The 24,289-nt window shown below is 33.4% G+C and overlaps 4 protein-coding genes across 5 annotated transcripts in view; 2 read left to right on the plus strand and 2 right to left on the minus strand.

Annotated features, from left to right (window-relative positions):
- The window catches only part of LOC125839994 (endochitinase 4), a 45,742-nt gene extending 38,477 nt beyond the window's left edge, over positions 1-7,265 (plus strand). For both annotated transcript variants that reach the window (XM_049518975.1, XM_049518974.1), the window contains one exon: positions 7,225-7,265. The gene's annotated coding sequence lies outside the window, so the exon portion shown is untranslated. The remainder of the gene's footprint in view (positions 1-7,224) is intronic.
- LOC125839995 (endochitinase 4-like) lies at positions 5,978-7,265 on the plus strand. The gene is made up of 3 exons (XM_049518976.1): positions 5,978-6,425; positions 6,553-6,706; positions 6,785-7,265. The coding sequence occupies exons 1-3, from the start codon at positions 5,978-5,980 to the stop codon at positions 7,176-7,178; spliced, it is 996 nt and encodes a 331-aa protein (XP_049374933.1). The 3' UTR covers positions 7,179-7,265.
- A 440-nt stretch (positions 7,266-7,705) lies between these two features.
- Positions 7,706-13,225, minus strand: LOC125839989 (uncharacterized). The gene is made up of 14 exons (XM_049518970.1): positions 13,010-13,225; positions 12,810-12,921; positions 12,625-12,737; positions 12,431-12,553; positions 12,124-12,323; positions 9,605-9,680; positions 9,419-9,505; positions 9,093-9,173; positions 8,974-9,006; positions 8,803-8,856; positions 8,667-8,708; positions 8,490-8,568; positions 8,106-8,176; positions 7,706-7,862 (listed from the first exon to the last, which is right to left on the minus strand). Exons 1-14 carry the CDS (start codon positions 13,178-13,180, stop codon positions 7,770-7,772), a joined length of 1,335 nt encoding a protein of 444 aa, XP_049374927.1. The 5' UTR covers positions 13,181-13,225; the 3' UTR covers positions 7,706-7,769.
- Positions 13,226-15,307: 2,082 nt separating this feature from the next.
- Positions 15,308-17,202, minus strand: LOC125839979 (NAC domain-containing protein 6). The gene is made up of 3 exons (XM_049518941.1): positions 16,977-17,202; positions 16,613-16,881; positions 15,308-15,939 (listed from the first exon to the last, which is right to left on the minus strand). The coding sequence occupies exons 1-3, from the start codon at positions 17,122-17,124 to the stop codon at positions 15,487-15,489; spliced, it is 870 nt and encodes a 289-aa protein (XP_049374898.1). The 5' UTR covers positions 17,125-17,202; the 3' UTR covers positions 15,308-15,486.
- Positions 17,203-24,289: the final 7,087 nt, after the last annotated feature.

Consider the following 24,289-nt stretch of genomic DNA (forward strand, 5'->3'; position numbering starts at 1 on the left):
CCAAGTATACATGTCCAGTAACTTCAATATCTTTAGAATGTGATACATAATCTTTAGGTTTATTCAAAAGTATGTAATTTTATTTTGGTTAAAATATGCAACAAAAAAATAACAAAAAACTTCATTTCATACAACAAATACCTTTTCAAGAAGCAGCATATATTAGGCAACCATGATTACATCTCCATGCCGGTTCACTACTAAATCATCAAAAACTCAATTATGCTAAATCATGATTATAACTTCTAAACTCTTCGTGTATGGAGAAATGAATGAAGAGGTTGAGTATATTTTATTAGGAAAATAAATCCTTGATTGATTACATGTACATTGATATTTCAAAAGTTAATATTGCAATAAAGATCGGAAGATGAAGCAATTCAAAATTGACATTAAATAAACATAATTAAGTACTAAAAAAGTGATACAAAGTTCAAGAAATAGTAAATACACATTATTAAGTCTATGGAAATTCAATATACACGTTTCACGAACTATAAGGAGAAGCCTAAACATTCAAGTTATTCATATACTAATGACATACGGTTAAATGTATATAGTCTCTTACTATTAACTGATTTATTAATTGTATGAATAGTATTACTACAACTTTTGGGTTTTCTAGTGTTGTATACTATAATATTATATAATTACTATCTAAATATAATTAAATAAATATTTTATAACATTTTAATTTAGAGTAGCTTTTTTAAATGGCATTATTGTAGTAACTCAATTTTATAGGGATATTTTGGTATTTCAACTTTCAACTTTTTTTGTTCCCACTTATAGTAATATATGATTATAGTCTGTTTGGGACTTGTTGGTTTCTCCACCAATTCAGTTTGGTACCGAAAGCATTTTGTTGGGAATATGACTGACTGAAATCAGGGAACCTTATAAAATGATTTTGATTTTGGCAAAGGAGTTTGCTGAATTCTCTCGATATCAGAAATTATTCAAGGAATCCACTTCAGTTAATGCCTTTACTGAATTAGATAAAACATGTCTTATCACCTCTTCAAATAAATGGGTGATTGATTCAGGTGCCTCAAATCACATGACCGGTAATCCTAACATTTTTACTAGTTTTCAGTCACACAAATCTCCCTCTCCGGTTATTGTAGCCGATGGATGAACTTGTAACAATGTTGGATATAAGACCGTTAAACCAACCTCCACTATTACCTTGTCATTATATTAAGTCAACCAAAGTTTGCCTTCAATTTGATTTTTGTTAGCAAAGTTACCAGAGACTTAATTGTTATATTTCGTTCTTTTCGGATCATTGTTTGTTTCGTGATCTTAAGACGAATCAGATTATTGGTAAAGGACATGTATCTGACGATCTCTATATTTTGGATGAATGGGGGCCTCAGTTTGTTGCCTGCTCTAGTGTTGTGTCTCCATTTGAAGCACATTGTCGATTGAGGCATCCTTCTCTACCCTTGCTAAAGAAGCTTTGTCCGCAATTCTAGAATATTTCTTCATTAGAATGTAAGTCATGTCGATTTGCAAAACATCATCGCAACTCATTAAATCCAAGGTTTAATAAGTGGGCTGAGTCAGCTTTTGAGTTGGTTCATTATGATGTTTGGGGACCATGCCTTGTCATTTCCAAAACCGGGCATAAGTATTTTATTACTTTTGTGGATGATTTTTCACGTATGACTTGGATTTATTTTATGAAAAGTCGCTCAGCAGTGTTTACTGACTTTTGTGCCTTCTATGTTGAACTTAAAACATAATTCAATGCTTTGGTATGTATTCTAAGGAGTGACAATGCTAAAGAATATATGTCAGAATCATTTCAATCATACGTGAGACAACATGGCATTCTCCACCAGTCTTCATATGTTGATACACCCTCTTAAAATGGAGTTTCTTAGAGGAAGAATATGCATCTACTTGAGATAACTCGGGCACTTTTGTTCCAAATGAGGGTTCCTAAACAGTTTTGGGTAGATGCAGTCTCTACAACTTATTTTCTGATTAATCGTATGCCATCCAATGTTCTTGCTGGTAATGTGCCTTATAGTGTTCTGTTTCCAAACAAGTCACTATTTCCAGTAGAACTTAAGGTGTTTGGAAGCACTTGTTATGTTCGAGATGGTCGACCATCTGTCACTAAGTTGGATCCAAAGGCATCGAAGTACGTTTTTTGGGGCTATTCTCGTCTTCAGAAGGGGTATCAATGTTATTCTGCTGAACTTGGCAAATATTTGGTATCAACTGATGTGGTATTTTCAGAGACTATACCTTTCTTTTATGCACCTCCCATTTCTACAAGTCAAGGGAGGAAGATGAGTAGTTAGTCTATGAGGTCACCCGTGTTTTGACAGAAGAATCAAATATCGTCCCTCCATCTCTCAGATCATCTATTGAGGATCAATCGAGTACTGTACCGTTAACTCTTGCACCATCTACGATTGTAAGACCTCCGGTTGTACAAGTTTACTCGAGGAGGCGAGAGGCCAATGATACATGTCCCACACCAGTCCCTTTGTCATCATATCCTCATTCGTTTGATCTTCCAGAAAATCTTGATCTCCCTATTACTATTCGCAAAGGTACACATAGTTGCAAATCTGCATAATACATTGCTAATTTTGTTTCCTATGGTCATTTATCCTCTATGTCTAGATCTTTGATTGTTTCTCTAGACTCTATCGTTGTTCCTAAGACAGTTAAGGAAGCCTTGAGTCACACTGGACGGTATAATGCAATGCTTGAGGAGATACATTCACCAGATGAGAATCACACTTGGGACTTGGTGGATTTACCAAAAGAAAAGAAGGCAGTGGGATGCAAATGGGTCTTTGCGGTCAAAGTTAATCCAGAAGGCTCTGTGGCTAGACTTAAGGCTCGAGTAGTGGCTAAAGGATATACTTATACTTTATGGGGTGGATTATTCAAACACATTTTCTCCAGTGGCTAAACTCACTTTTGTTCGCTTATTTATTTCCTTAGCTGCATCTAAGAATTGGTCGTTGCACCAGCTAGATATCAAGAATGCATTTTTTCATGGTGATATCCAAGAAGAAGTGTATATGGAGCAACCACCTGGGTTTATTGCTCAGAGGGAGTATGGGAAAGTTTGTCACCTAAAGAAATCCTTGTATGGTTTGAAACAAAGCCTTCGTGCTTGGTTTGGCAAATTCAGTGAAGTAGTTCAGGAATTTGGGCTGAAAAAGAGCATGTGTGATCACTTCATCTTTTATAAACAATCAACAATTGACATTATTCTTCTTGTGGTATATGTTGATGACATTATTGTTACAGGAAGTGATTATTCGGGGATCTTTTCACTTAAGTCATTCTTGCATACTAAATTCCACACAAAAGATTTGGGACAGCTAAAATATTTTTTGGGAATAAAAGTAACTAGAAGCAAGAAGGGAATCTTTCTATCTCAGAGAAAGTATATCCTTGACCTACTTGTGGAAACCAGCCAAACCTTGTAGTACTCCAATGGTCCCTAATATGCATCTAACCCGAGATGATGACAACCTCTTTGATGATCCAGAGAGATATAAGAGGTTAGTAGGGAAATTAAACTATCTCACTGTAACTCATCTAGATATTGCTTTTGCAGTGAGTGTTGTTAGCCAATTCATGTCTGCACCTACAATCAAACATTGGGAAGTCTTGGAACAGATCTTATGCTACTTGAAAAGATCCCCTGGACTTGGCATTTTATATGGTAACCACTGACATACTTACGTTGAGTGCTTTGCTGATGCTGATTGGGCTGGATGTAAAACCAATAGACAATATACTACTGGTTATTGTGTGTTTGTTGGTGGTAATTTGGTGTCATGGAGAAGTAAGAAACAAGGTGTTGAATCCCGATCCAGTGCAAACTATGAGTATAGAGCTATGGCGTAGTCCACATGTGAGATCATGTGGATACATCACATAGTGACATAAATTGGAATAAGACATTTTACACCAGCAAAACTCGGGTGTGATAATCAAGCTGCTCTTCATATTGCCTCAAATCATGTGTATCACGAAAGAACAAAGCATATCAAGGCAGATTGTCACTTAATTCGTGAGAAGATCCAAGATAACTTGATTTCCACCGGTTATGTAAAGACAGGAGAGCAACTAGCTGATTTGTTAACAAAGACATTAAATGGAGCTTGGGTCAATTATCTTTGTGACAAGCTGGGCATAATCAACATCTATGCTCCAGCTTGAGGGGGAGTGTTATAGAATATAATAGGTGTAAATATTATATCTCCCATATATAGCTAACTTAATTATAGGAGCAGATTCTTAGTTGATATCCTTGATTTTGATTAGTTTCCTTTCATAGAAGCATATGTATTTGTATAAGTATCTTGTCTTGATGAATAAAGAGAAACAAGTCATTCTCCATATAATATAAGTTACAATAGGCAACAAATTAGCAACATAAGGAGCCTGAGACACGAACGTGAAATGTATTTGGGAAATAAAAACATCAAATATCTTTAAATTTGAAATATACTAATGAAAAATCAGACATTGTGTTCAAGTGTTTGAAAGATTAAACTTACCCATACTGCCCATGCAATGCTAACAATCAGCATCTATAGAATAATAAGAACTTACTCAGTAAGTTATTACAAGTGCATACAGAAAATAGAAAAATAGAGAAGTTTGAAGAAGCACATACACTTATAAATCCAGCGATGCAGGATAAGGAGAGAATTGCCTCCTCTCCTGTAATAGGAGCCAATCGAGGCATCAAGAATAACTGCACCAAAATTTGACAAGAGGTATCACTTGGAGCAGTACTAAATGATAACAACATACCCAGTGTGAATTCACAAGTACTAAGGTAAGGGAAAGGAAGGGTGTATGTAGAGGTTATCACTATCTTGTGTGAGATAGAGAGGTTGTTTCCAATAGACCCTCAGCTGAAGAAAAAATGTATTCATAACCGTGTTTGACAGTAAAAACAGACTACATGATAATCATCAACAAGATATGGTTTCTGCTCAACAACACCATTTGTCAATAATCGATCACTTGATATATATATAAGTTAGACTATTATTTGGTATTGATATTTATGTATTTGGATGATACAACAGTAGCTCATTCATTGGATTAAAATATCATGGTTTAGCTTACTTTGCATTTGCTTATGGTTTGATAGTACTAGTTCATAACCAGTTTGTTTTCTTTCTATCATAGATGTAAAATCCTGGTTGGAACTACCTTTAAAACTGATCAGACTTGGAGAAAAGCTCTCAACACCTCTTTTCATTTTCTTATATTTTTTGATTATGTTGAATGATTTGATACCCCATTCATGTTCATATACCTTTAACTGGTCAACATTTTTATTTGTGAATATATGTTCTATGTCCCTTTCATGTCTGCTGGAAGTTTCTTTAGCCATGTCAAATTTTTTCTGTTTTACACCAAGTATTATTCTTGCTAATCGTCATAAGTATGAATAATCTATGCCCTCTTTGCATTTTGATGTGCAAACAACAGAATTTAAGGCCTAAACTCTGTTGGCAGGTAAAAATTGGCTGAAGCCCATAAATGCAAGGGAAGCTAAAGGGCAGAGAGTGAATTTTGGGGACTCAAAAGTCCAAATGCAGCAGAATAAGAAATGAGCTGAGATCCAACTATTTTAAAAATAGATTTTCACTTTTAATCTTTAACAAAAGACAAAAAAAAAAATAAAAATTCTTCATGTTATTTTATACTAGTAAACACCAATTAATAGAAATAAACTATTTTCATGATAGATGTATCAAATTCAAATATAACAAGTAAAAGTGAACAGATTGGATATTTCTTTAATTTAGATAACAGCCGCCGGTTAGCAGAGGTGGCCCCAATAAAACAGATACTATTAATGAGAAATTGAGAATTGTGTCTTGTTTAGTCAACATCTGCTTTGTCACCCTCCTTACCTATAAATACCTTCTACTTCACCACTCTCTTCCCATCACTTATTACTACTATTAAAATGAGACTATCTGAATTCACAGCTATTTCTTTACTGTTTTCTCTCTTATGGTTAACTGTCTCGGCTGAACAATGTGGTAGGCAGGCAGGAGGTGGAGGTGCGCGTTGTGCTGCGGGACTCTGTTGCAGCAATTTTGGCTGGTGTGGTTACACTGATGCCCATTGTACTCCCAGCAATTGCCAGAGCCAGTGTCCTTCTCCGAAACTACCTACACCTGGCCCCAGTCCTCCTGTTGGAGACATAGGTGCCGTCATCTCACATTCCATGTTTGATCAGATGCTTAAGCATCGCAACGAAAATTCTTGTCAAGGAAAGAATAATTTCTATAGTTATAATGCCTTTATTAATGCTGCTAGGTCTTTTCGTGGCTTTGGCACTACTGGTTATACCACTACCCGAAAAAGGGAAATTGCTGCTTTCTTTGCCCAAACCTCCCATGAAACTACTGGTACATCGATTTGAAGTTGATGGATTCAACATTTAAGATTGAAGAATTATAATTTCATAATTATGAATCTAAAAATAATATTTGTTGAAATTTTAGTACTAATAATTGATTATGTACCAATTGATAGGAGGATGGCCGTCAGCACCAGATGGACCATATGCATGGGGTTACTGTTTCCTTAGAGAACTAGGTAACCCGGGTTACTACTGTACACCAAGTGGTCAATGGCCTTGTGCTCGTGGAAGGAAATATTTCGGACGAGGCCCCATCCAAATTTCATAGTAAGTTACCATAATTTAATTATTTGTTATGAATTTTGTTGGGTCTACTTACATGAATTTTGACATTAATTAACACAGCAACTACAACTATGGGCAATGTGGAAGAGCCATTGGAGTGGACCTTTTAAACAATCCTGATTTAGTAGCCACAGATCCAGTTATCTCATTCAAATCAGCTATCTGGTTCTGGATGACCCCTCAATCACCAAAGCCTTCTTGCCACAATGTCATCACCGGAAGATGGCAACCATCTGGTGCTGACAGAGCAGCCAATCGCCTCCCTGGATTCGGTGTCATCACAAACATCATCAATGGTGGCCTAGAATGTGGTCGTGGCAGTGACAGCAGGGTCCAGAATCGAATTGGGTTCTACAGGAGATATTGCAAAATTCTTGGAGTTAGCCCAGGCTACAATCTTGATTGTGGCAACCAAAGGTCTTTTGGAAATGGACTCTTAGTCGATTCTATGTAACAACTTTATCATCTGTTTGTTGTAGTCTCTTGCAACAACGCAGGACCCAGCTATGAATAAATTTACTTATGTAATTGTGTTGTAATCGTTTTTCATTTTAATAAACAAAGACTTTGTCCACGACAGTGGATAGTTGTACTTCTACAGTTGTCACTTGTGACAGGTAGTTGGTTCAATTCGAAACCAGATAAATATTGACTAGTCAATCCAGCCATCTCATTATTTAGAAAAGGATTTAAGTTATTATGGGTTCACCTACCCACTCGGCATTTAATTACAAATAATCAAGATTTGCTATCATTGATGAAGTTCATCACATACAAATCGGGCAATTTGGTTGAATACCAAAACAAACATGCCCAAGGCCCGACTAATCCAAATTCGTCTTGAAAGAAAAATGCATTATGACATGTTTTGTCTTTAACAAACCTCCTACAGCTTGTAATTGCACGTATTACTCGTTAATCTCAGTCATTTGATGAGACAACTTCTCTTCTAACTTTTATGAGATTTAAGTGAATGAAAACCTTCCTAGATGATACATACTTTTTAAAATTAGTTGAAAGAAAGAAGAACTTTGAACCTCAAAAATTAGGCATCCAAGGTACGGCCACCGTCTCTGATTTTGAGTCTTGAATTTTTGGTACCAAACTGTATCATCATACTAGGGATTAAAGCTATCAACTGCATAAGATATACATGGAAAATCACTGTTAAGGTGGTGCAAGTGCATCATCATATACTAAAGTACATCTTGTGAATCATAAGAAAACACGGAATTTGGGTATTATTTGAGTCATACTAGACATCCTAAGAAACTATTTCAGCAATGGGAAATATAGTTAATTAATATGCATTTTGGCATTGATAGAAATAAGGTAACTCTTTATTTGTCTACCTATAAAAAATCTTTAGTATAGTGCTTACCCAAGCAAGGCCGACGCAGAACAAGTTGAATCCAGGATAATTGAATGGAGCCTTCTCAGATAAAAATAGATCTGCATACAAGGAAATAAAATATATTTAATTTGACATTCAGATCCTACAAAGCCAGTGTGCTATTGCCGACACATCCAGGATTTTCACTAAGAGGGTTCGAAAAAAAAAAATGTAGTATTTGAGATTTGAATTTGGAACCTCAAAGTAAATTTTGAATCCCGTCAACCGCTAAGCCAACATCTAATCTTATGTTCAAGATGTTTAAAATCTATATATACCAGAATGTTTTTTTAAAATATACATATACCATGTAATTATTTTTGCTAAGCCACACAACTTTGACCATGAAAAATATTTGAAGGTTCAACTTACCTGTTAGAGGAGTATATATTAATGGAGAAAGAATATTGCCAAATGAGCTTATGCCTGCAATGCACCCTTGAGCAATTCCCTATCACATTAACAGAGAATTAATGTAATAGAAAATACTGATCCAACACATAGTACATCAAAATTAAGGTAGAAACCAGCAACATCTAAATTGTTCACCTGCTCATTTGGTCCAACTTGTTTTGAAACAATGCTTTGTAACTACATTTTATAAACACTATCAGCTCAAATAATCAACAGAACCAAAAAAAAAAGTGTTTAATCTTCCTAGAAGTATATAACAAAGAAAACTCACAGCAGGTCTTGTAAGGAAGGCAATGATAGGCAACAAATTAGCAACATAAGGAACCTGAGACGACGGACATGAAATGTATTTGGGAAATAAAAACATCAAATATCTTGAAATTTGAAATATACTATTGAAAAAACAGACAATGTGTTTAGCTGTTTGAAAGATTAAACTTACCCATACTGCCCATGCAATGCTAACAATTAGCATCTGTAGAATAATAAGAACTTTCTCAATAAGTTATTATAAGTGCATACATAAAATAGAAAAATAGAGAAGTTTGAAGAAGCAAATACACTTATAAATCCAGCGATGCAGGATAAGGAGAGAATTGCCTCCTCTCCTGTAATAGGAGCCAACCGAGGCATCAAGAATAACTGCACCAAAATTTAACAAGAGGTATCACTTGGAACAGTACTAAACGATAACAACATACCCAGTGCAGATAGAGAGGTTGTTTCCGATTGACCCAAATGTATTCGAAACCATGTTTGACAACCAGAGTAAAAACAGACTACATAATAATTATGAGCTGAGATCGAATCTGAGATATAACAGACTGAGAATGTGCCCACTTAATCCAGCTATACTCTGTAAAGAGAAGTTAGACTTGAAAACAAACCTGGCCAATTGCTGCTCCAGTGTAGCCAATAAGCATTAAAACAGCAAAGTTATCTTTGTTGTATTGAAGTCGAGCTTTTAAGAAGTACTACAAAATATATAGTGAAACAATAAAATTTAGAAGCTATGAGATAATCATGACTTATACTTGCAATTGACACTTGAAGGGAGCTATAGAATTGTGTACCAAATATGGAGTTTGTTGTCCACCTTCTCCTAGACCATTCAAGATAGCAACCACTGTTGCTAGCGAAAGCGTCACGCTGCACCAAAAAAAGAAAAAAAAAAGGACGATATGATTGGAACTTGTACTTTAGTATGTTCTAATTTAAAGACATAGTTTGAATTTCGAAAGTCAAACAGTTTAATTTTGATCGTGAACTTGATGTTTTGGAGCTTCAACCCAACACTATTTTAGTGTGTGAACAGTGTACACCAAACCAACACCATTTTAGTGTTTGAATAGATTTGGTGTGGTACTATTCATCAACAATAAATCATTTTTTTAACGGAAAAAGGTCAAAATTGCTCCTGAACTATGCGAAATAGATTACTTATACCCTTCATTACATTTTGGGATAAAAAATGCCCCCACCGTTATTCCAAGAGACCACAAGTACCCTCAAGAGTTAGCACCCCAAATTTTTAGTGACGAGGCAATCCAAGTAGGACTAATCCCGGTTGACCATATCATATGTGATTCCAAACCATATCACATTTGATATGGTTTGGAATCACATCTGATATGGTCAACAATCCTTCCACCTAAGTGTTGCCAACTAGGATTCACTACAAAAGAACTAGACCTTTAGCAGCGACACAAGTCGCCACAAAAGCCCAGAATATCGTCACTAAAGGTTTTAACTGATTTTTAAATTTTAACATTAAATTCTAATTTTGTGTTTTTTTCTTCATTGTTTTTAAAAAATCACAAATGATATCGATCAAGGAGGAGTTTGAAGACACTATATGTTTTATTTTTATGTCATATGTAAATGAATAAAATGTACAATGATTCATTATATAGTAGGCGATTTGAATCGAGAAGTAATTTTGATGATTTTCGTAATAATATTGGATGTTTTTAATATTGATAGTGCATGTTATTTATTTTAGAAAATTAGGTTGCTACTGAAAATTAATTATCATATTTTTTTGTTGAAAAAATATGTTATACTAGGGAATGGTTGTTGCAGCCTTAGATGTCACTAAAAATCACTCATAACTTTTAGTGGCAGTATTTTGGGATTTTGTGGTGACTTGTATCGCCGCTAAAGGTTTAGTTCTTTTGTAGTGAATCAAGTTGGCAATGCTTAAGTGAAGGGATTAGTCCCATGTGGCTTGCCACGTCACTAAAAATTTGGGTAGTTAACTCTTGAGGGTATTTTATGGTCTCTTAGGTAACGGCGAGGGTATTTTTTATCCCAAAATATAATAGAGGGTATAAGTGGTCTATTTCGCATAGTTCAGGGGTATTTTAATATGTTATTATTATTTTCGCTATATAAATTTTTAATATGTTATTATTATTTTCACTATATAAATTTTTAATTTAACATTTTATAAACTTTCTAAAGCCAATCGATTATCGGATTTCACCAAGCCAACTACCACTACCTGGGGATTTCTAGATCTGCTCTAAGTATATCATTAAGATTCCAAACTCCATGAAAGCAGGAGATTGGTTAGCTATAGTCAAATCTCATGACGGTGATCAAAGAGCATTGGCTACGATACTACAACCTCTGCTCCTGACCCCCAGATCGAAGCGTTACGATTAACTCTGGTGCTGCTTGTTGGTGGAGGTTGGGAGTATCTCAACTATGAATAAGAAGTCGAAGAAGCCCTAGATCCGCCTCTTACTTACCTACCTTCCCAGACTAGCTAGTCAGGGCGAAGCATTCTTAGCATTAGTAGTTTTGGCACGATAGACTCATGAGATGTGACCTCATGATGGTTTAATTGCATGTTTTAATTAAATTCTTGATATACTTAATTATTTTTTGTGTAATATTTTTATAATACATTTTAAATATAAAATTCTAGTTAAATAAGTGTATAAAATACAATTATAACCTACACAAATTTTTTTAAAAATACAAATATAAGGACAAATATGCTCATTTTTTTTAACTTCGTAATGTATTAATAGAGTATTTTTGGAAGCAACATACTAATCTTGAACGTTGAATATTTATATAGAAATTAAAACAAACGTTACAATTATGTAATGTTTATTTAATTGTATTTCTTTGATTTCACTTTTATTTGTATTATTCATTATTATGTATAATATTTGCTAGCAATTTATATTATTCAAAAAGTTGCGGTTTAAAATAATTTTATGATTACATTGGAAAAGAATATGAATTATAAGGTGAATATGTGGAAAAAAAAAAGAATTTGTTCTATGAAATAAGATAATATAAATGAAAATAATAATAATAATATAATATTAAAAAAAGAATAATGTAAAGAGAATATTCTTTTAATATAAAATTTGGTGTAGTGAATTGGAGTTGGTTTACACTTTACATTAAAATAATATTAACTATATTTTAGCTAAAATTTGATGTTATGGATGGGATACTTTTTCATATAATTTCAACGGACATACTGGTCCCATAAGAAAATGGAAAATAGTAATCAATCGTTAGCAATAATTATTGTCAATCAACAATCTTTTATGAGAAATTGAAATCTTACCTACTCTTCAGCAAGCAGAAAATATCCTTGAGTGGTAACACTTCCTTAAAGCTCTGTGACACACTTTTTGATTGAGAACATTCTTCACCATTATCGATCAATATAGGTTGATTTAGTGGTTCACTGTCAATACTGCCGCTCGTCTCCTTTACAAATATTCTCATGTAAATTGTTGCAACCATTGAAGAAATGGCAGCTATCTTCATTACACAATGAAAACAACGAACACAGCTAAGCAAAATGAATTGTAACAAGTAAAAATGAAAATGATTGCGAGGAAGTAAAAAATTAGAGAGAAAAAGGGAACCAGAAAGATCTGTGCAGTGGAGAGGAAACGAGCAGCCATGGTACCCAAAAGAGATGCAGCAGAGCCTATGCCGGCAACAAATCCAATTGCAGAAACACGTTTTTCTTCTGATATATTAGCTGCCTAGAAAAGTATGCATTAGAAAAACCAAAAAGGAAATTGTATTATGAATTTGAATTAGGCTCAATAGTTACCGCATAAGCAATGGAGAGGCACTCAATTCCACTGTCACTGACCATACCAGTGAAGGTTTTTACAGCATAATACACGTAGAAATAGTTTGTTGATCTGCCGATTGCCAATATTACTGCAAAACTTTTTGTTACTTGCGGTCCGATTTGGGCGTTTTTCGATTTAGTGACTGGAAAACAATTTTTACCTGACGGAATAATGGAGGCAGCTATCGGAACTGTAAGCAAAGCTTTTCTTCCGTATATATCAGATAGATGTCCAAGCAATGGCAACATCATCATTGATCCCAGCCCTAAGATCTGAAATTAGCAGACGCAAACTGGAAATCAGATAATGCATATCTACTGTTTGTCAAAATGATTCACAAGTTAGATCTGGATTACACACAGCTTGCTGGAAACCAGAGAGATAAATGGCAAGTGAGCATTCGTCTTGAGAAGGGCAGAGTGCGCCAACTGTGATATCAGTTATGGCAGGAGGAATCACATTCAACGCAAAATTTGCAAGAAATACAGTAACAAATAGGTGCTTCAAGTCGCTCAATTTATCCATCTTCATTGTTCCTGCTTTCCTTTGAAAAACCAAATACAATGGTTTCAAAATCAATCAGTATTTTGAATTTACGCTGGGCAATGATTTCCAAAGAAAGCAGACAATAATTCTTGTTTCAAAATCAGTTGTATTTCAAAAATCAGACCGGCCGCAGCCCCACAGGGACGAAGGGTGAGTGTGCTTACTTGTTCGGCTAAACTAAATAGTTTTTGAGCAAAACTCTCTATTTGTATTAAGAATCTATAAAACTTAAGGGATTGTTGTTATAGAATTTAGTAATTTAAAAAATTAAAATATAAAATCCATAAACTTTAAATTTTGATTCCACTAGCACTCACGTGATAAAAATGGTAAGTAAACGTCTAATTATTTTATATTATTTCTGAATTTTTATTAAACATGATTTTGAAAGTAGAAAATTATGTCCTGACGCATGAATAGAATAATTCTTCATTTTATAAATGATAAGTGTAGGACTTGGTCTTTTTTTTATATAGTACTTTAACGATGAAAGAACGCCCCATAAGCTAAGGCAAACTCTCGATTTGAATATTTTGGATACACAAATTATTTCCAAGCTTAAAAAACAAATAATAAAATATGTTTCTAACTGAATTAGATCCGTAGTCTCACAAGTGATTCTTCTTGCTTGTACCAACGACACAAGTATATTCCTATGCTCCTTATAGGTGCATTGTTAATTATATTTTTATTTCTTTCTCAAAATAGATATACATATATACATATGTTTTTTTTTTTCAAAATTAACGTGTCCACCTGCAACTCCATATGGTCCAGTCCGCCTCTGCCTATAAAAGGTTTCTTCGTTTTCGGACTCAAATCTAAAATTTCTAATTAAATCATTCCATCTTTTTTTTTTAATAATTATTTTCTTGCTACAAATATTCTCATACTTGTATATTAGTAGACAATTTTTATTGCTTTTTTCTACTGTATTTCTGGTGCTAGTGTATCATGCATTCGTAGGGGAGCCCACGTTGTCCCAAGGAAAATTTTGGCCCACCCATCCACGTGGCTCAAGATATTGTTATATAATAGAAAGAAAAAAATATATAATATAAATTAAAATTGAGTAAAAAAGATACAAGTAGACAATTTGAGGATTAAAATCTCTTTTATAATGTAGTTTATCCTTTCTAAAACATAGCAATAACATCTTTACAAAGTATAATAATTAAGGTAAAACTACAAAAATTTAAGAAGAATGTGTGCAATTAATAGTCTTGATATTGTTTTCTTAATTAAGGAATGAACCCCGCTTGTAATGAGGTTAAACTAAAAAGACTCTCTTTTGGAGAAATTGTTTTGTTTTATTGTTCTTTTCTTTAAACGGAACGATATTGCTCTGATGTCACATTGCCACTATAGTCGCACTAAGGGTGTATTTGGTTAGACGAATTAATTATAGAGTATTTTGAAAAATCAAAATTATCAAATTGAAGTTCAATATCGTATCATACCATACCATGATTACCCTAGTTTATCTAACCATTGAAAATTATTAAAATTAGTATCAGAAGGTTGTATATCAAATTTGAAGTTTATTTAGACAAAGTTTGAAGCAAAGCAAGTGTTGGAGATATTTCTATAAACATGTTAAAGTGACTCGTCAGGATTTTTTGGTCAATTCTAAATTAGAACTCACAGTCATAATTTAGGTGATCCGTCAAGAGACCACAAATTCTGGTGATCCATCTAGAGACCACAAATTTTGTTGTCAATGATAAATACAAGGGCGGAGCTATATCATGTTCAGTACTTCAACTGAACTCAGTAGCATTTGTTTAATTATTATATTTATGTTACGGAATTTATTAAATATGTATAAATATTAAGTTTATAAACCAAGTTAATTAACACTTGAAGTAGCTATTTTAAAATTCAAAACTTATAAAATTGAAATTATGGCTCTGCCTCTATTAAAATACGTACACTTCTTCTTCTTCCCATTTCTTTGCAATAATACTTGGGCAAAATTACTAATTTATTCCAATTAAATAAGAGTTTACCATTTGAAAATTTACATTAATGCTCCATGTTTCTGTTACAAATCCAGACTTATGTCCAACATTAGTCGATGCACATAATTTATCAACCAAGACATCAAACCACTAAAAGGAAAACACTAAGGCAGTTGCAATATATTACTTATGGATCCATTAAGGATACTATGAACAAACACCCCAAGTGGTCAGCAGGTTAGGTTGTAGCAGTGAACATATCACTACTATTATTCTTGAAAAAAATCCAAGGAAATTGGGATGGATGGTTTAACGATTTGAATTTATAGCCTAAAAGTTATGCACAAACGCGGAAGGTGTCAAGATAAAATTATCAAGCCAAGGGCTACGCAATTGCATCCAGACAGGGTCCTGACTAAAGTCCATGCTGAATTTGGGTACTTGTAGTTCAGCCAGGTTATCTTGTCCATTCAGTAATTTTGGCTTAAAGCAATTACTCTTGTCTTTGGTTTCTGCTGAAATTTCGAACGGATTGTTCTCAGTAATTGATAAGATATCGTCTTCTACTTCATCCTTGTTGACTGACATAAAGAAATTGGGGCTCTGATCAGTTGGTTCATGATGTTCGTTACAAAATGGCATGGTGTCCATTGGCTGCAGGGTTGTCGAACAAGGAGAGCTGTGAACGTGCTTTGTACCGTTCATTTCTTCTTCAATTGCAGCCCTCTGTTCTAACACTTTCAATGATGTCGCTTTTCTGTATATTTTGCACAACACTATGTCCTGCATTTTACAATTTTGAATTCAGTATCTTTGATAGGGTAACTTGGACAATTTATGAGTACTGGAATAGTTGTTAACTCTATATTCCATCTTATGCTATCGATGATAGAATCAGGATTTTCACTAAGAGATTCAAAATATAAAGAAGTAAACATACGAAGAAGCCAAGGAGGCTCATATCAACTATAGTACATTAAAAAAAATAGTGCTACTAATTTTTTGACGAGGGGTTCATATGAACTCCTTCCGGTACCCTAGCTCCACCCTTGTATACGATGTTCCTTTCTTTAGTCGGATCAAAACAGAATAACATCTTTTTATATATCTAAAAACTCTTTACTTCAAACTTTTCACTTTATTATCAATAACATGTTTTTATAAACCATACTAATGTTATGTAATGTTCAAAATTACAAGTTTCAAGAGAAAAATTAACCAAAGGTGGATATAAAATTTGATTTTTTTGGGTTCGAACTCAAAAATTCTACCATATCCCATCCAATTAACTAAGTTCAAAATCTACCGTTTGTACTTATTTAGTGATTTTTAAACACATATTATCTAACTCTAATCCCAAAGCTACTGAGTTCAAATTGATACATGTCAAAGATTATCTTTTAACAAGAGTATCATATAAAATGAAATGAACGGAGTATACTGAAGTATGAAATACCTGAGGCGAAGAGACGGTATCCGGTAATCGAAATTCATTCATGACCCAATCTGTCTTGGAGCCTCGAGGTGCTCTTCCAGTATAGAAAACCAAAGTCTTCTTAAGACCAATTATATTTTTAGGATTTGATAAACCAATAATTTTTTTATCAGAACCAGTTGCCTTCCAAAATCCCTTTTGTGTAGTCCTATTAGGCCTCCCTCCACTTCCATGTTTTCTATCTCTTGGCACAAAAAAATACCATTCTCTTTCTCCAATTGTTGCCAGCCCTGCTCAATTCACATAAAACAGAGTTATATTACATTCACTACAACGAAAAATTAGACGTACCACTATATTATATATAAATGTTATCGAAATATACCTGGCAGGTCCCAAGGATCATGACGATAAATGTTGAGTAGACCAATTACATCGCATCGCGATTTTTTGCCAAGGACCTTATTTTTTAGGTAAAATTCAAGAAGTTCTTCTTCCGTTGGGTGAAATCGGAAGCCTGGTAGATCTTCCATTATTCGAATGTATCGATCACCTTTCGTTATAAAATATTTTGTTTATGTCAAAGTTTGGTGATGAGTATAGTAAAGTATATTGATAACATATAACAACACGAAGGGATATATATTTATAACATAAAGAATGGTACTAAATTTTGTTATTAAAAAGACTTATGAGTAAAAGTTTACAAGTCTTCGAGTCTTTTCCCTAGACTTAGAATGACGCGTTTATGGGTAGTGCTGTCATGCCTGTGGGGCATATTCACAACACTGACATATTTTGGTTTAATTATCCTAAGGATACCAACGTGGCTTTTGGTGCACATGTGGGAGTGTTTCACCCTTAATAAGAAATTTTGGGTTCGAACCTTGGATATGGAGAAAACCTGTTGTTGTGTTTCTACCACGGGTCGTCAGGTGTACAAATTATCTCATATTTACACAAGGTACGAAAAAGAATTATACTCTGTGAGTATGAATATTGTATTATATAGACTGTTTATCCTAATACAAATATCAATGATTGTTTCTACGATTTGAATCTATGACGTATAAATTACACAAAAATAATTTTATTGTTACTCCGTGGCGCTGTAACTAATTTATATATGAAAATAAGAATCTTTGATCCTTCATTAGCAGCCGTCAAGGTCAAGATTTTCAATCAGCTGTGACCCTATACTTCTTTAGGTTGAATCGGTCATACTACTAACTTGAGGACAAATTAAATCTAAAAATTACATCAAATTGAAAAATCAAATCTATTAAAGCATCGCTTTGAATTAATTTTGTACTAAGAAAAAATCGAACCAAATCCACAAATAAAATATATAATTTTTTAAGACTTTACATAAGATTTGCGTTAAAAATATATGTGGCGAATTATTTGTGATTCTCTCATTGGATGTTGAATAGAAGTATATATGGTTATCTTCTGTATTCAGATTAACAAACAAGAAATAATAAAAGATGAAAAGAAAAAAAAACAAAAGAACTATCCGAGTCCACAGAACCCACTATGTGTCCTTAAGAAATTTAATCCCCTCAAGTACCTCCGAGGTTGTAGATTAATTCCTCCCAAGATAAAACGGATTAACCATTAAAGAAATAGTGGTACCTCAAACTTCAATAATTTCAACGAACTCAAAATGACAGTAAGAAATGTATGCAAGAGACGATGCAGAAAAATGAGAGGAAGCCTCTCTATTTATAGCCAACAAAGGGTAAAGGTCACAACCCTTTTGGAAAGAAAACAACCTTTCAGAAAGAAGACAATCTTTCAGAAAGGTCACAATACTTTGGAAAAGGCACAACCTTTCAAACGGTCACAACCCTTTAGAAAAGACACAACTTTTCATAAAGGTCACAACCCTTTGGCATAGTCACAACTCTTCAGAAGAGTCACAACCCTTCATTTCCTGTTCACTCCTTTAAAACCCAACAATCCCCCACATGAATAGGGAATGACTATTGTTAAAACATATGCATGAAAAATCGTGTGATTCGTAATTAAGGATTGATTACCTCTGGATAAGTGGGTTTCCCTTTGAACTTTCCATAGTGAACATATATCGGATATACTCGATCAATCGGTAGATTTGATATCTTTGAATCGTCGAGCTTTGGTGTATACCTAGACAACATAAGTCACACAATCAACCCTTGAACTGTTTTTGGTTCTCATTGTTTTGTTTGTTTCAGCCATGAACACGTCTTGGTTTATAAGTGCGTAAAGAACTGGCCTTACCGGATTCTCCTTGAAGCGGCTTACACTTCACACTTACATAAGTGATTTCTAAATGTGTTATCCCGTAGATACACCATTTGATATACCCTGTATCAAACTTAGAAATCATTAAAAAGTCCTAATGCCTTTATCCTTGTTACTGAACATTGTCTTATCATGAGAATGGACCATAAAAATATTTTGACAATATTGAACCGTCATCAATGACTTTGTTTGATCTCCTTGAACCTAGATCTTGGAATCTCCAGTCTTCTAGGTAGAGTTGCCGCCACAATGACTTGTTCTCGGCCATAGTCCCATTCCCTTTGATAATCTATCAACTCCCTCTCTAGTTAGGCCTTTTATAAGTGGATCCAACACATTATCCTTTGACTTTACATAGTCAATTATGATAATTTCACTAGAGAGTAGTTCTCTAACGATATTATGTCTAGGTCATTTATGACGGGACTTTCCGTTATACATCATGCTCCATGCCCTACCTATTGCAAATTAACTCTCACAGTGTACGCATACTGGAGCTAAAAGGTTTGGGCCAAAAATCTTTCAAGAAATTTTGGAGTCATTCAACTTCTTTACGGGCCTTATCTAGAGTGATAAACTTAGATTTCATAGTAGAGTGAGCGATACATCTCTGTTTGGAAGATTTTCAAGAGACTGCTCCTCCACCAAGAGTAAATACATATCCAGGTGATTCAATTTGCATCACTATATTCTTCCAATACTGTTGAATATTAGTTATAATGCAAAGCAATAGTTTTTAAGTATGTTTTAAATAATACTCCAAAGCTCTTTTCATTATCATCCAATGAGTTTGATTGAGATTACTTGTGAACCAACTTAGTTTATTAATAGCACATGCTATATCTGATCGCATACACTTCATGATATATATATCATACTTCTCAATACTCTAGCACAATTCAATTGTGAGTCACTTTTGCCTTCATTCTTTTGAAGTACAAATCTCACATTTATTGGAGTCTTGACAATATTGAAATCCAAATGCTTGAATTTGTCAAGTACATTTTCAATCACATCAGTAACTTCAATGTCTTTCATATCGAAGTTACTTTCTAGCATATGCTTAGTAGCATTTATGTCAGAAATATCTCTTTTGATGATCAACATGTCATCAACATAAAAACAAACAATGACCTTGTGATTTGGAGTGTCTTTAATGTAAAAACATTTATCACATTCTTTAATCTTGAATTCATTTGCCAACATAGTTTGGTCAAACTTCACATGTCATTATTTGGGCGCTTGTTTTTAGTCCACAGAGTGACGTAACAAGTTTACAGACTTTCTTTTCTTTACCAGAACCACAAAGCCCTTGGGTTGTTCCATGTAAATTTCTTCTTCCAATTTTCCATTCAAAAAAAATGTTTTCATATCCATTTTGACGAATTTGAAGGCCATATTTCGCAACTGGCGCAATTAACATCTGAAATGATGTAATCCTAGTTAGTGTTATTATCTGTCAAACAAGGCTTTCTTATTGTCTAAAGCTTATGACAACAAGTCTGTCTTTGTATTTGTCAATAGTTTCATCAACTTTCTTTTCCTTTTGTAGATCCACTTTGAACCCAAAAATTTATTTCCTGGAGGAAGATCAACCAACTCTCAAGTATGGTTGCTCAAGATTGAATCTATCTTACTATTGACAGCCTTTTCTCAAAGAGAATGAGTCCACAAAGGACATAACTTTTAGAATATATGAGACTCATTTTCAAGAAGAAATGTTACAAAATTAAACTCGTAGGAAGTAATTTGTCCATTGACATTTACTACGCCTCTGAATCTCTTTATTAAGTACATTCTCCTTTGGTTCTTTCCAAGGTCATTTAGACCCTTCACTTGACTATCCGATAGTTCGGACTTATGAACCATAAATCGACATGCTTTACTATTTGTAGCATATCCAATAATATTTAATCCACAGTCTTAGGTCCTATTTTGACCCTTTTGGGAATAGTTCCCTCATTTCCATTTCTCATATGGAATAAACTGTATTGAAAATTGTTAGATCACTATCTTTCAAGAGTTATTGCTTGTATATACTTTAAGGGAGGACAAGCAATTCTCTATTGGATACAACAAAGCCTGAACAAACACAACTTTTTGTTGCTCCCTTTCTTAACAAACAAAAGTTTTTTTTAAATTTGTTACTCCCTTTACTAACAAACAAAACTTTTTGTTTCTCTCTTTCTGAACATACAAACTTTTTGTTGTTCTCTTTTGTTATAATGATAGCACCCCCACAAATTTTGTGGTAAACCTAAACTTATAAATAGGACATTCAACATTTCCTTCAAAGTTCGATTTTTTCCTGTCAACAATTTCATTAGATTGAGGTGAGAATGTGCAGTAATTGGATGGATGATTCCATTTTCCAAATATATTTCTACAAAAGAAGATTCATATTCTCCACAACTATCACTTCTAATCATGACAATTTTTTTTTTATCCAACTGATTTTCAACTTCAGTTTTATATTGCCTATATGTTTCTATTGCTTCATCGTTACCATTCAGCAAATAAACATAACAATATCTAGTGCAATTGTCAATAAAATTTATGAAACACTTTTTCCCACCACGAGATGGTGTTGACTTCATATCACAAATGTCAGTGTATATCAATTCTAAGTTATTAAAATTCCTTTCAATAACACATACTTGACATTTTGATTTATTGCACTAGAAGTTAAGCAAAACTTCTAAGTTGATCAGCTTTTGCAAGGTTTTGTAATCGACATGTCCCAAGCATTTATGTCACAAACAATTTGATTCAAGCAAGTAAGAACAAACAGAAATACTACGTTTGAAAAGACCTTCTGTGAGGTAACTTTTTCCCACAAATATTTTGTTATTTACTTTTTATAACTTTCTCAAATACAGACATTGTTTTAGAGTCAACACCTTGCCATATGTCCTTTTCAGAAGGACATTTCCATAACAATCAATTTGTTATAGAATTACCTATGACCATAGTCTCATCGGTCCAATAAGCGCAATATGACCCAAATGTTTGTTTTACAACACAAACATAACAGATCATTTTTCACCAATGTTCATGTCTATAGAATTTTTTTTTATTTTAATAGACATATCTTTTCATGAAAAATCACAATATTTAAATTGAAACTTTTTCATCAAAGAATACAATTATTTTCAATGAGTAATATAATTTTGTGGTTTCATACTAGCCATATCATATACTAGTAAAGAGAGACTCAACGACCAATATCAAATATACTCCAAGAATTTTGTGGGTCTAACATAATACAAGATTACCATTTAATTTCATATCTTGTACTTTCAAATTTAAATTAGATAGTAAGTCTAATTTTGTCTTTATCACAAGTAAAGAACCCCCCACATTTTAAATATGTTCTCAAAAATATTTTTCAAGCATTTGAAATTATTTTTCACATATTTTTTCCCATGCTTACACATTTGCAACACGAAGCCTTCTTTTGGAGATTTAATCCATATAAACACCCATTGCAGACACAAAAACCACTAATTTTATGTCACTAGTGTTTTTTTTCCCTTTTTTGTCACAACTAGACAAACCACTTAGTATTTAGAATACTAACAATAAAGATTCAATCTTTATACAACTTGTTTCTAGTTTAACGATGAAGTTTTTATATTCTTCTAATCGTTAACCGAATGAACCTTGAATTCTGATGAAGTTTTAATATTCTTCGAATCGGTTTCACATTTAGACAGAGTTGTAAACCAAAAAGGTTTTAATCTCCAGAAACCTCAAATACAACACTGTTTCGAGCTAACGATGAAGATTTTATCTTTTTCAATCATTTAGCCTTAATATTACTGACGAAGATTTTGTACTCTTCAAGTCAGAATATTCATTCAAACAAAGAATTTAAAAAATTGGTGAAGTTGCTATATTCTTCAAACCAATGCACAATCTGATTTGTTCGTGAAGTTCTTATATTCTTCAAACCAAAGGAGTAAAAAAAAAATCTCCAAAAGTCAAACACAATCAAATTTCACATAGAGTAGAAAACTACAAAAGATTTTTTTTCTCCTCTAAACAGAATACATATTAATAATAATAAAGACATATTCTGAGATCATCACATAATGACTCTATCCTAACATTTATGAAATAAATTTCATAACTTATAAAGGATAGAAAAAGAAAATAATAATCAAGGGAAATAAAGATAGAACCTGATTTTTACTCTCATTGAATCATATGCTATCTGTCAACAATAATTCCATGCAAGTCACTTTTCTTGCTATTTTTTTTTCCTTTTCTCAGTTTCCATCATATTCCTATTTTCCTCAAAAAGACATTTAATTTCAACAAGAAACTAAACTCATGTTCAAATATTGTTAGGAGACAACATTTGTTCATTTACTTCTTCTCATAGTTATATAAAACCAAGAATATAGGGAAAAAAATTAAAGTGCTCATCTTAGCCTTAATGCAAAAAACAGCTTTTCTCATTGAAAAGAAAACTGAAGGGGTGCAGTGCTTGAATGCACTTGGAAAGAAAATAAAAATAATCTTACCCATCCAAGGAAAGCTTACTACAAAAAATATACTCGAACATATTAAAGTAGTACTAATTCATCCCAAATCTCTTTTATCATATGATAAAATAATTCTCTTTGTCTTCTTTTTCTTTCCTCAATAAAAAGAACACAGAAAATAGAAGTAATTTTCTTACTACAGAAAATACCAACATTAAATTTCTTAAGCTTGTTATCTCTTGTATTCAGGTTAACAAACAAGAAATAATAAAAGATGAAAAGAAAAAAAAAAGAACTATCTGAGTCCACATAACCCACTATGTGTCCTTAAGAAATTTAATCCCCTCAAGTACCTGAGGTTGTAGATTAATTCCTCCCAAGATAAAACGGATTAAACATTAAAGAAGTAGTGGTACCTCAAACTTCAATAATTTCAACGAACTCAAAATGACAACAACGAATCACACACGGACACGATCGATCGATTTTGTTTTGTAAGAAATGTATGCAAGAGAAGGGAAGAATTCGATGCAGAAAAATGAGAGAAAATCTCTCTATTTATAGCCAACCAAGGGCGGAGCCACGTAGGCTCCAAGGGTGTCCAATTGGACACCCTTCGTCGAAAAATTATACTATGTATACACGTAAAATTTTGACTTTATATTGGTATATATAGAATTTGGACCCCCTGAAATAACAAAGTGATGTATAGTGGAGTTGGCAATAGCCTGTGCAATCCTACTCTTTGTCCCGGTTCGATTCCCCGTAGGGTTGTTTTCTTTTTCTGTAATTATTTTGACTTCTTGAATTCCATTAAGTAAATAAACATGCGTAATTTTAACATAAAAGTTCAGTAGCTTGGTGGTTAATAGTATCATGAAGGTTCCAAGACCCAAGTTCAAATCCCTCCTCTACTAAC

Source organism: Solanum verrucosum, unplaced genomic scaffold, assembly GCF_900185275.1.
Source record: "Solanum verrucosum unplaced genomic scaffold, falcon-dt-bn FXZP01000177.1, whole genome shotgun sequence".
Taxonomy (NCBI): domain Eukaryota; kingdom Viridiplantae; phylum Streptophyta; class Magnoliopsida; order Solanales; family Solanaceae; genus Solanum; species Solanum verrucosum.

Coding starts and splice junctions, on each gene's coding strand:
- LOC125839995 (XM_049518976.1), top strand. CDS start 5,978: ATGAGACTATCTGAATTCACAGCTATTTCTTTACTGTTTTCTCTCTTA. Junction 6,426..6,552: donor AACCTCCCATGAAACTACTG/GTACATCGATTT, acceptor ACCAATTGATAG/GAGGATGGCCGTCAGCACCA. Junction 6,707..6,784: donor GGCCCCATCCAAATTTCATA/GTAAGTTACCAT, acceptor TAATTAACACAG/CAACTACAACTATGGGCAAT.
- LOC125839989 (XM_049518970.1), bottom strand. CDS start 13,180: ATGAAGATGGATAAATTGAGCGACTTGAAGCACCTATTTGTTACTGTA. Junction 12,922..13,009: donor TCTCTGGTTTCCAGCAAGCT/GTGTGTAATCCA, acceptor TGCTAATTTCAG/ATCTTAGGGCTGGGATCAAT. Junction 8,177..8,489: donor AATATATACTCCTCTAACAG/GTAAGTTGAACC, acceptor CCTTGTATGCAG/ATCTATTTTTATCTGAGAAG.
- LOC125839979 (XM_049518941.1), bottom strand. CDS start 17,124: ATGGAAGATCTACCAGGCTTCCGATTTCACCCAACGGAAGAAGAACTT. Junction 16,882..16,976: donor TGATCCTTGGGACCTGCCAG/GTATATTTCGAT, acceptor TGAATTGAGCAG/GGCTGGCAACAATTGGAGAA. Junction 15,940..16,612: donor ATACCGTCTCTTCGCCTCAG/GTATTTCATACT, acceptor TGTAAAATGCAG/GACATAGTGTTGTGCAAAAT.